Source organism: Chanos chanos, chromosome 3, assembly GCF_902362185.1.
Source record: "Chanos chanos chromosome 3, fChaCha1.1, whole genome shotgun sequence".
Taxonomy (NCBI): domain Eukaryota; kingdom Metazoa; phylum Chordata; class Actinopteri; order Gonorynchiformes; family Chanidae; genus Chanos; species Chanos chanos.
In genome coordinates this window covers 4,920,001-4,932,500 of record NC_044497.1, presented here as the reverse complement: position 1 = coordinate 4,932,500, position 12,500 = coordinate 4,920,001, and the positions used below count along the sequence as shown (strand labels likewise).

Here is a 12,500-nt window from a genome sequence, read left to right as displayed (position 1 = left end):
ATGTCAGAGAACCGTTCCAGGCAGAGAGGAACCCTCCGCAGTCTGAGGAAAAAAACAGAACCGCACATAAACCCTGCATAGAACTCCACAAACACGCACAACCACTGCACAGAACCCCACATACACACATGACCATACATAACAAAGCACTCCCAAAAACACACACGGCCACTGCACAGAACCCCACAAACATACATAACCAAACACAGCATAGCACCCCTCAAACAAAGATAACCACACACAACATAGAGCCCCACAAACACGCAACATTATATAACATAGGACCCAACAAACACACTTAACCACTGCGTAGAGCCCCACAAATGCACACAACCACTGCATAGAACCCCAGCAAACACTCATTAACACACATAACAGAACCCTACAAATACACATAACCACACATGTCATAGCACCTCACAAACATACATAACCATGCACAACATAGAACCCCACACACAACCGCTGCATAGAACTCTCCCACATACACACAGCTACTACACCTTATAGATTAAGACTATCAGAGATAGAGGAGATCAGACATATAGAGTCAAATGAAAGTGTGTTCAAAGCCTTACACCAAGTCCTACAGACCCTTGCATTTTAAAACAGGTAGGTTTTAAACAGGTAGGTAAGCACATAATAAATATCATCTCTTTTTATACTCGCTGTAAGTGTTTGTAGTGGTAAATATGGAGCAGACCATTTAAAATCAGTTATATCAGTATATCACTGGAGGGATCTCTGTCACATTATAAATGTGACTCCCGCGTCCAGAAATGGGTTGAAAGATGACATTAGCTTCCATTTCACACTCAAAGCGTTCCCAGTTCCAAACACACTTTTTAACCAACACTCTGTGTTCTTTTTTCGAATGTAACACTACAGGAGACCGGTTCACGGTTACGAAACCACTCAATGACTCAAAGAGATTTCAAAAGAGGAAGAAGAAATATTGAATGACCGACCGGCTTTGGGTATGGCCTGGAAGTAGGCTTTAAAGATGGCTCCGTGCCTTTGTCTGCTGAAGGAGAACGTGACCAGCATGACGTTCCCAGATGACGTGAGTTTCATGACGGGGGCGGAGCCGGACATGGGGAGACCACACCACCTGCCGTTTCAGAACACAGCACTGTCACTCACATTTAACAACACGGTTACACCGGTAAGACGGAAACGTTTCTTGCGATAAACCTTTCTGGTTGTTAATGTCTGAACTGGTGTTATTACAGGTCTGTTAATCAGCTATTACACGTTTATTACACATCTATTTCATCTAGTTATTTTTTAAGCAAATTCTCCCATAATTACATTGTAATCTGTACTGCCCTGTGAGTGTGTGATGTCATCATGTATTTACCTGGCGATGATCTTATTCTGAAGAGGCAACAGGAAGTCGTACGCCGACAGCTTATTGGCCGAACAGCTACCGGGCGTGGCCCCCTGCAGGGTCAGGACGACGAGCCGAACCACATGACCGGGCGGCACACGGAGCCTCCACTGGTAATACGGCTTTTTCGGACTCACCAAACTCAGCGTGCGGTTGTTACCGTACTTGGCATACAGGTCAAAGGATATGGCTATAGATTAGATCAATGGGAACGAATGGTCAACGCTGAGCAGAAAACTGTGATTAGACATTGTGTCAGACCTGGATGATACATGCATCTGGAGTATGTGACAGAGGTAACATCTATACTGGTAGCGAGACAGTGTGTTGAGATAACACATGAGATAATGAGACGATAATGAGATGACTGTGAGACCTTGGAGGCCAAGCTGCCATTTGCCACTCTGCAAAGAGTTGGGGTTTTTAATCTTCTCGGCCTTGTCGTCTGAGTCATCGTCGTCAGAGTCCAAGCCTACATTCACAGACACGTCCATTCAGTTCTGCTATATCACAGCGTGTATCAAATCACACCCAGAACTATGGGTAGCAGAGAGGATCGTGGGGTTTGTAGTCTGATAGTGGTGGATTTACCCAGTAAGTGCGCGGTGTCGTCATCCTTCTCCATGTAATACCGTTCCTCGTTCCTGCTGAAGAGGACTTTGTTGGTGACGGGGAGACGGCGCTGGAGTCGGGTCGGGCTCAGGTTCTGGATCTGCTCAGCGATCGGCTCAGGGGCACAGAACTTACTCCAATAGTACACACTCAGCCCGTCCACACCTTCACTGTCAGGAAACACACACACACACACACACACACACACACCCGTACACGCACACACACACGCACGTACACACACACACACACACACACGCACACGCACGTACACACACACACACACACACGCACACAGACACACACATACACACGCGCACATGCACACACACACACACACATGCGCGCGCGCACACACACACACATGCACGCACACACACACACACACACACACACACACACACACACACAGACAATGCACTCAAAGCCAGTCTGTGACACAGACCATTCATGGTATTCAAGTTTCACAAAACTGCTGCCACAGGGTCTCTTTCATTCACACTCAGCAGAAGACACAGAGAGAAAAAAACCCCAGATTTGGCTTCCCTCTTTTTCAAAGCATAACAGGCACACAGGCGAAGACACACTCTACATCAAACACAGGTTAATAATACTGCTATTCAAATTAGTCCAGTAACAACAAGGTTGTTTTAAGCCCAGGAGTGTGATGTCCACTGAAGGTTTGTCTCTGACTCCACAGTCACACAGAGAGAGAGAGAGACATACAGTGCTCATATGGCATTCTCACTGTTGCTCTTTATGGTTGTGATGGTTTTTGTAATGGTAATTTCTTGTCATTGTAATTGTTATTGCAATTCCTTTGATTTACTGTGCCGTGTTTTGAAAGTTGCGTTGTGAGGACTCACCTAAAAGCAACAATCCCTGAGTGCTGATAGTATGAGCTCCACGGGGAAGAGTCATACAGATGTGAAAACTTATCGCCACGGTGACAAGAACAACCCCAAAAACAGGAAACAAGAAAGAGAACAAAAGATTTCATGAGGTACCTCTCTCTTCACATTAAAAGTCAGTTCACATGCTGAGATATACGTTTTAAAATTCACCCCCTTTTTTTTTTTTTCACAAAAAGTCGGGGAAAATGAGAAACGCAGTGTCGTCAAAGATTATCCAGTGACATCACGGCTACGGGGGGGGTGTGACATCACAACAGAGAGTGTGACATCACAGGAGCCGGTAACGTCTACAGTCTCAGCACAAAGACGCTGTTCTTTATGCGACTGGCTTTGAGCAAAGGCAGCTCCAGGCAACAAGAGCGCCATTGTCTGGGCTTCAATGTCAGAGTGAGGTTGAGGGTGACGGTGGGCGGGCAGCGTGCTCAGGATACCCTTTAATAAATAGGAACACATTCTAACACAACACCAGTTCAGTTTGCTCATTGACTCAGCATTTACGGAGATTACAGGCAAAACACCACTCGCATTAGGCTTGTGGGGACATTACATTTGATTAAATGTTCTTTCTGGCCTTGTGCCTCAGGCTGGCTAAAACCTCTCTCGTGCCCCAGCCTTTCTCTTCCTCTCTCTCTCTCTCTCTCTCTCTCTCTCTCTCTCTGCCTCTCTCTCTCTCTTTCTCTCTGTCCGTCTCTCTCTCTTTCTCTCTTCACGCACACAAACTCTATCCGAGACCCTTTTAATGACCTATAGTCCTGCAATATACCCCCAACCCCCCCCCCCCCCCCCCACATACACAAACACACACACATATGCTCTCTCTGTCAATCTCTCTTTCTCTCTCTCTCTCTCTCTCTCTCTCACACACACACACACACACACACACACACTCTCTCTCTCTGTGTCTGTCTCTTTCTCTGTCTCTCTCTCTCCCTCTCTGTCTGTCTCTCTCTCTCTCTTTCTCTCTGTCTGTCTCTCTCTCTCTTTCTCTCTGTCTGTCATTCTCTCTTTCTCTCTTCACGCACACAAACTCTATCCGAGACCCTTTTAATGACCTATAGTACTGCAATATACCCCCAACCCCCCCCCACATACACAAACACACACACATATGCTCTCTCTGTCAATCTCTCTTTCTCTCTCTCTCTCTCTCTCACACACACACACACACACACACTCTCTCTCTCTGTGTCTGTCTCTTTCTCTGTCTCTCTCTCTCCCTCTCTGTCTGTCTCTCTCTCTCTGTCTGTCTCTCGGTTCTTCAGTATGGAGGTACAGAGCAGGTGATTGTGTGACACAGGACGGCGGAGACAATGTTTTTATTGAGGACTAGCTCTTCCTCTCACTCATTCCGCCTGGGTCCTGTCGTCTCACAAACACTCCGCTTGTCTTCAGCCCTGAAAAGCTCCCGGTCCCCAGGGAGCCGCTCTCTCTCTCTCCGCGCTACCTCACACCCCGCGGGTCTCCGGTTACAACCCCCCGCTTTACATTTAAGAGGGCCACAGAGAGGGCCAAAGCTTGACGGGGCCCAGTTTTGGGGCCTGCTTTACATTTAAAAGGCTAAGAATGAGGAGCAGGCAGGGCCCGGCGGTTTTGCAGCGACCGCTGCGTTTGAGAGTGTCAGAGAGGAGCGGCATTCTAGAGTGCCCTCCAGAGACCAGAAGCATTCTGAAGAGACAAGGTTGCCAAGTGACGCAGAGACAGTGTCTGCTATATATATATATATGTGTGTGTGTGTGTGTGTGTGTGTGTCTTTGTGTGTGTGTGTGTCTGTGCTTACATAATGGTCAAGCGCCTGGGCCTGCCCACGGAACTGCTCCGAAGACGGGTCAGCCAAGTCCGGGGAGAAGCTGAGATTGGAGAACTCTACGCTCCCTCCCAGGTAGAACTCTGTAGGGGATGGAGCTACAGGGAAAAAGAGTAAAATGTAAGAGGCTATTCTGGACAAATATCATTTTGGAAATGTTTTCACGCCAAAGCGTGTAGTCACCGATCTGTTATTGAGTCATCTCAGTAGTTTAAATCACTGTAATAAAGATTAAAGTAGACAGTTAACTGGACAACCCCCCCTGCCCCCCCCCCCCCCAAAAAAAAAAAACAGGTGCCCTCTGACTTGCTTTACCATTAGCAAAAAAAAAAAAGAAAAAAAAAAAAAAAAAAGAAAAAAAACTAGGTCTGCAGGATTTTTTTTTTCTTGCTCCAGGGCAGAACATCCCATTCTGGCCCGGCCCACAGTTACTCTACACGAGCCCAACTGATCATAATCTCCGCATTCCGCCTCACCAGAGCCTCTTAACTTACACACGCAGAAATGAAGGACCAGAGCGACCGCAGCGGAGATGGAGACAAGCAGGAAGATGGCACCCGGGGCAAACCTTCTCCTCCATGACCCCCAGGTGCCCCCTTCTCGCCCCTGGGTTTTGGAGTCTGACGCAGACTTCGGTTCGCTGTCATGGTCACTAGCGGTGGAGCCGGGCGTCTGGTATGGCTCTGTGTTTTCCTGCCAAATATAAACCAAATAACATATCTTCTGTCGTTCTTTTTGCCTCCTCCTTAACACACCTAAACACACACACACACACACACACACACACACACACACACACAGAGTTTTTTCTAATATCCTAGTAAGGATTTTCCACTGACTTCTCTTTTACTGAAACTATAAATGAATAACCTAACTCTAACCCCTAACCACAACCACCGACGCATTTTGACACTTTTTGCTTTAACAACACAAGTTAAAAAAAAAAAAAGTGTGGAGAGGTTTTTTTTTTTTTTTCATGTATTCTTGCATGTCTCAGATGACTCCACAAGAACGTAAACCATGCACATACACACGACGACTGGCACAAACACACACTCACAGACATACACAATTGCAGACATATACACACACACTCACAGACGTACACACTCACAGACATACGCGCGCCCTCGCAGACACGCACAGACAAAGAAACAGCTCCGATCTGAAACATGAAGTCGGCTGTTTCGGCTCACGCATCGCTTCAGAGTCAAGAGTGACACGGCGCGGAGCCCGGGCAGCGTCCGGTCTGACCGCGGGGGCTTCAGTGAGAAGGTGAGGTAATAGATAGGACTTAACCCGCAGGGGGAATTCCCTACAGGGATCAAGCTAAAGTATAAGTTAAAGGGTCTTTCCCCTGGTCCTGGCTATGTCAGCAGCATTCAGGTAGAACACCCTCACAAGGCTGTTTATGAATCCAAGACTCATTCTCAAACACATCACTTACCCTTTAACAAAATGTGTGTATTAAGGATTTTCCCAGATCTTTGTCAATTGCTGCTTAAAAAAAAAGGTATTTGAGGTGAGCACTCTAAAGCGTGCAAGAAAATCATTTTTGTCTCTATTGATATTTTTCTCTTGTTTATGAATAAAAAAAGAAAAAAAAAAGAGAGTGGCTTTAATTCAGTTGTTTTAGGAGCAGGTGCAAAGACAAGCGGTCCTACCTGTGCAGGTAAACCTCCAGGTGCGGTCTCAGGTATATAACGTCCATATACGCTGTAAATTTCACAACTCCTGTTTCTGAAAAAAGTCCTCATGGCACGAGATCCCGGGGTGAGCGTGTGCTTCCACTGCCGCCGCTGCTGCCTTATGGAGCAATAAGTCAGGCGGAGACACCAGCCCAGAAAACAGCAGCGCAATTTTCGCCTTTGATACGCGGAGAAACCCAAGCTGAGTGGGTCTAGCATTCAAAGCCCGTATTCCTCCGTGAACAGGTGCTCCGCGGGGCCCACAATGCACTGCGGCACAAAGGGGCCACTATGAACAACCACAATCCACACAAGCATCAGTGCGACAGATATTGTGGGTAAACTTCTCTTCTGTGCATGTGTCTGAGACGCCCGACAGGAAACCCACCTCCCGGGCTTTTATTAATCCATCCCACGGTGGATCGGGGGGGTGGGGGTCCTCATAATTCTATGAGATAATCTCTGTAATCCAAACAGATTGACAGAGCTGTGTTTATATGTTAAAGGTGTAGCATGGTGGATGAAATATTGGTAAACCTTGGTTTTTTTTTTTTTCCCCCGTCTCTCTCTCTCTCTGATCTCGTGTTTCAGGGCAGTGGGGTGAGGAGAGATGAAGAGAGAAACAGGAGCAGACACTAACGTACCTCCTATACCCCACGGATTACCCATGGGGGTTTTTGTTTCGCTCCGCATAACGCCACATAGAAATCATTCATTTCATTCTCTTTTTTTTTTTTTTTTTAAAGACAAATCCACTTAACCAGAAATCATCTTTTAATGATCCATGATAAAGAAAACATTCATTATTCTTGTTGTTGTTGTTGTTGTTGTCAGTGTAAGTATTAAGGTACTATATCATTAAAATTTGAACAAAATATTGTCACATATACACTGAATGAGGATTATGATTAAAAAGCACCAATAAAAAAGGGGAAAAAAACCATCGATAACCTGGAAACAACAATCTCTTGTCTTCCCTGTAACTTTTCTTTAACACAGCAAACTATAACTTAGAGAAGCAGCTTTCTATTCATTACAATGATTTCCACAAACATTTTAAAGTTTTACTGTAGGTCGCAAGACTCCATTACACACAGAATGAGACGTGAACATTAACCACAATAAAGAGTCAGTGCGTGTTTTGTAACTCTCTTTATTCAGTTTATTCTGGTCAGCGGCGCCGGCCGCACGCCGTCTGACGACACCGTGGACCACGAGGACATTCGGAGCGGAACGGCCGCGCAGTTTTATTTCCGACTGTTTGCTCCGTGGTAAACGCCGGCTCGGTTCGGCTTCGGCGTGCGTGCGAGGGGGGGCGAACGCTACTTCTGAACGTGGTTTTGGATCCAGTCCGTAAACTTGGCCACTCTGGTGTAGACCCCGGGGAGGTTGGGCCTGCCACAACCCGCGCCCCAGCTGACGATCCCCGTCAGAAACCAGCGATCTCCGACTGACGCGCGACACGACAGAGGACCTCCCGAGTCGCCCTGGCGACAGAGCAGGACACGCTCAGACTCCACAGAGAGACAATCCTCCGAAGAGAGCGAATACAAAACACTCTATGATTTATTACACATCGCTGGCAATAATCAGTGTTTCTGACATATTTACTGATGCAGACTCCTTATGAAACGCCTCGTGTGAAAACGGACAGCATGGTTTCAGGACACTGAATTTCAACAGGCTCACTCCAAATTACTCTAAAGGGGTGAAACAAATTTAATGTGTGACACATATTAAAAGCTGTCTGTCGTACGGGGGGGGGGGGGGGGGGGGGGTGCAGCTCAACGCCCCTGCGGGCTTTACGGACGACGGAAGCACGGGGTTCCTGTAGAAACGGAGACGCAGGGCGGACTCACCCTGCAGGCGTCCCGCTCTCCCGAGGGGACCCCAGCACACAGCATGCGGGGAGACACCGGGCCGTACCTCCTCTTACACTCACTCTGACTGATGATGTTCACCTCCGCCTTCTGCAGCACCGTCGGCAGGACCTTATCTGTCGGAGCAGCAGGGTGGAGGAGATCTACGTCACGTGCTGCACGTGGGGTCAATCGCTATAGACGTTTATACTGAATTACGTGAAGTCTGAACGGAACAAAACAGAACGTTTATACTGAACTACATAAAGCTCAGTCTGAACAGAACACCAAATGTTCTGAATCAGAATGTGAATTCAAACAGGTGGTTTATAGATGGTTTTGTCGGTTTTATAGATTTATAAGGGGATTTATAATCAGTTATTGATTCGACGTGAGAAACAGTCAGATATCTAAACTCTGGTACAATGAACTACATGCTGGTGTGTTTATCACTAAGTATTATTAAGTATGGTGTGTGTGTGTGTGTGTTTCTGTATTTGTGTGTGTATGTGCATGTGTGTTTTTCTTTGTGTATATGTGTACATATGTGTGTGTGTGTGTGTACATATGTGTGTGTGTGTCTATTTATGTGTGTGTGTACGTTTCTGTATTTGTGTAGGTGCATGTGTGTTTTTGTTTGTGTATATATGTACGTGTGTGTGTGTGTATGTGTGTGTGTGTGTGTGTTTTTGTTTGTGTATATATGTGTGTGTGTATGTTTCTGTATATGTGTATGTGCATGTGTGTGTGTGAGTGTGTTTGTGTATGTGCATGTGTGTATATATGTGTGTGTGTGTGTGTGTGTGCGCGCGTGCGTCTGAACGACCCCCCTCACCGTCCTCGGAACGGTAGCCCCAGCCTGTGACCCAGCAGCGGTGGGAGGGGGTGAGGGTTTGGGAGGGGGCGGGCAGGCAGACGGGCTGAATGACGGACGCCAGGCCGGGGGGCCAGGGTCTGCGCAGCTGGAGCAGGGCGATGTCGTAGTCGAAGCTGCGAGGGTCGTAATACTCGTGCACAGCGATGCGGCGGATCTCCGCCACGTGCCTGGCGCCGCCCTGCGTCAGCATCCCGAGGTGGGCGAGCCACTGCCGAGGGTCCGACATCCTGCCAGGTCAAAGGTCATTCAGTCAGTGTCAATGACCCTGGGGATGTATTACCTGTGGCATTTCCGTATACATGTGAGTGTGTCTGGGCTGAAATGAACCGCTGGTGTAGAGATTAACTGTATCTTATGTGTTGTCTTCTCTGAGAACAGGCTGAGTGTTCATAGATTTATGATGGGTCAGCGTATCTGTGTATAGCATTTGGCCTGTGTATGTGTGTGTGTGTGTGTGTGTGTGTGTGTATGTGTGTGTGCCTGTGTGTGTGTGCCTGTGTGTGTGTATCTGTGTGTGTGTGAAAGAGAGAGAGAGGGAGAGAGAGTGTCTCTGAGACTGTGTGTGTGTGTGTGTGTGTGTGTGTGTGTGTGCGTGCATACATGCATGTGTGTGTGTGTGTGTACGGGTGCATACGTGTGTGTGTGTGTGTGTGTGTGTGTGTGTCTGTGTGTGTGTGCGTGCGTGTTAAATGTACAAACCTGTCTCTGCTGAAACAATGTGCGGCAGATACGAGCCAGTCACTGGAGATGACCGACGCCCCACAGTACAGGTGACCAGAAAAGTGCAAACTGACCTGCCAAGGCCACTCCCCCTCCACTGCATTAACCCCGCCCACTACCCGTGCCTCAGGCTGGCCACTGTCCACCACACGCTTTACAGGAACAGGGCGTCCACAGGCTGTCAATCAACACAACATCATAACATGTCAGATATAACAGAGACTCTGTGTGTGTGTTGTGTGTGTGAGAGTCTGTTCCATCCTATGTTCTTGCTTCTCTAAGTCCATGCTTTGTGTGTGTGCATGTGTCCGTGTGTACATGTGTGTGTGACTGTACAGTCGTATGTTCCTGATTATGTAAGTCTGGGCTCTGTCAGCACATACATAAGACGGTCTAAGCATGTGTATGTGAGTGTGTGTGTGTGTGTGAGTGTGTGTGTGAGAGAGAGAGTCTGTTCCATTCCATGTTCCTGCTTCTGTAAGTCCATGCTTTGCGTGTGTGTGTGTGTGTGTGTGTGTGTGTGTGTGTATCACTGATTAGCTGAGTCAGACCGCTGACAGGTTGGTGTGTATTCTGATGAGGGAATGATAATTAAACCGGAGGGCACACAGACACACTCTGTGAACAGCGATTAAAGTAAAGCCAGTGCACATCAACCTCCAGTTAAATTACCACAAACAGAGACAGCAATTACTAGCGGCAGAACCGGTCAGCACACTTCAGTGACCACACCACGGGGGAAGAGCCAACAGGGAGATAACACAATAACAACATCCTCATGGGAACACAGGGCCAGTGAAGAGTGCACCATGAAACTGTGTGGAATTTCTGAGAACGTGAGTTCACCTGGAGTGACTCTGCAGCCTCCACACCAAGTCCTTTTGTCTGTGCTTTTGTGGTGTATTGTGCGGTTTTGAATGGTTCGCTTTCAGGTCGGGCACAGTGCGGTTTAAGCCAAGATAAATGTTTATGTTTTTGAGCCGGGCTGGGATTCTGAGTCAGATAAAACAGTCAAGGTGAAGCTGAAACAGTATGAGGACGTTGTGTTTGACCTATTTTGGTCACGTTACGGTTTCAAAACGTGGTTCACCGTCCACTCACCACAGTCTTTCTCGTCACTGTGGTCCACACAGTCGGGTACTCCGTCACACCGTGCGTTCTTCTTCAGAATACAGGTTCCGCTGCTGCAGCGGTACCGGATCCCAGAACAGCTCGTCTCTGGAGAACCACAGATTCCACACAGAATCACTAGAACATGCAAAGTCCTGAGCTTTCACTGTCTCACTTATACCAGACTGTCGCGACAGAATGTTTAGTTAGAAACATCTACAAGTTTGTTTGTTTTTTTTGTTTGTTTTTTTTTTCAATCAGTATGATGTTCCTTTTCAATGAAAGAAAATAGAATAGAAGCTACTTTGCGAAAAGTACTCTGTGACCTGAATTGAATTGAATTGAATTGAATTGAATTGAATTGAATTGAATTGAATTGAATTGAATCGAATTGAATTGGAACTGAACAGAATTGAATTGAATTGAAGTGAATGGAATTGAATTAAAGTGAACTGAACTGAACTGGAACTGAACTGAATTAAATTTAACTGAACCGAAACTAATCCATTTGAACTGACATGAAGTGAAGTGACTGAACCAAATCTAACTGAATTGCATCAAGACTCAAACCCAATCAACTCCTTAAATCACTCAGTCAACAGCTAAGATCAAACCTGTTCCAACATCAGTGCTCCGTTTTTCTTTGGTCGGTAACTTTCTTACCCCACAGGAAAAAAAAAAAAAAAAAATCATGAAACATATGTATCAGATTTACCCAGAGTGCAGTTGGTTTCGTCCCTCCCATTGGTACAGTCCATCTCTCCATTACAAACGTAAATAGGGTGCAAAGGAGATGAACCTCCACAGTTCTTGCTGGGTTTTGCTGTCAGGGAAATGAGGTATGTTTGTCAACTGTGTAGGACATGACCAGAACCAGAGTATGCTCTGGTTTACGCTCTATGTATCAGAACCACAGATTCCCTCTTGCTGCTTAGTCAGCCCACAATGGAATTTTCAACCATCACAACTCGTCTGCTCTCACACTCCTCCATCAGTGGTTTAATAACCTCCCATTCACAAATCACTGATGAAATCCTGCGCTCACATTCAACATTTTTGACGTTCAAAATCCGTCCACTCTCTCGCTTTGCTTTTCATATCTGATCACTAAGCTAATCTGTCAGCGAGTTGGTCATTGGGAGAGGATAAAAAGGTCATGCAGAGGTTACTGGGGGGGGGGGGGGGGGGGGAAGACCGTCTGGAGCTTATACAGTATCTACGAGAAGATCATTAAAAAAGTTATGCAGACGTCATTAAAAGCTTATTCAGAGGTCGTCTGAAGGTCACTGAAAGTTGCTGAAGGTCGTACAGCAGAAGATCTCGTCGCTCTCGTCCTGGCAGTCATCCAGACCGTCACATCGTCTGTCCTTCTCCACGCACAGGCCCGTGGAGCACAGGAAATAACCCTCAGGACAGGCTGCGAGAATCAAACGAGAAACCACGAGACAGTGCTGAGACAATGCTGAGAAACTGACAAGAGTCTCAAAACTATTATCCCCATGTTAAAACTTCAATAAATACACTTG

The 12,500-nt window shown here is 46.8% G+C and overlaps 1 protein-coding gene across 1 annotated transcript in view; it reads right to left on the bottom strand.

Annotated features, from left to right (window-relative positions):
• LOC115806430 (uncharacterized) overlaps positions 1-12,500 on the bottom strand; it is a 26,024-nt gene that overhangs the window by 7,932 nt on the left and 5,592 nt on the right. Inside the window, exons 10-25 of the mRNA XM_030767123.1 lie at positions 12,284-12,391; positions 11,690-11,797; positions 10,966-11,082; positions 9,844-10,042; positions 9,103-9,371; positions 8,268-8,404; positions 7,735-7,895; positions 6,385-6,526; positions 5,197-5,413; positions 4,694-4,818; positions 3,242-3,348; positions 1,982-2,172; positions 1,767-1,862; positions 1,361-1,580; positions 969-1,111; positions 1-42 (exon numbers count right to left, since the gene is read on the bottom strand). The exon at positions 1-42 is cut by the window's left edge and continues 56 nt beyond it. Coding sequence (XP_030622983.1) covers positions 1-42; positions 969-1,111; positions 1,361-1,580; positions 1,767-1,862; positions 1,982-2,172; positions 3,242-3,348; positions 4,694-4,818; positions 5,197-5,413; positions 6,385-6,526; positions 7,735-7,895; positions 8,268-8,404; positions 9,103-9,371; positions 9,844-10,042; positions 10,966-11,082; positions 11,690-11,797; positions 12,284-12,391 — 2,382 coding nt within the window. The remainder of the gene's footprint in view (positions 43-968; positions 1,112-1,360; positions 1,581-1,766; positions 1,863-1,981; positions 2,173-3,241; positions 3,349-4,693; positions 4,819-5,196; positions 5,414-6,384; positions 6,527-7,734; positions 7,896-8,267; positions 8,405-9,102; positions 9,372-9,843; positions 10,043-10,965; positions 11,083-11,689; positions 11,798-12,283; positions 12,392-12,500) is intronic.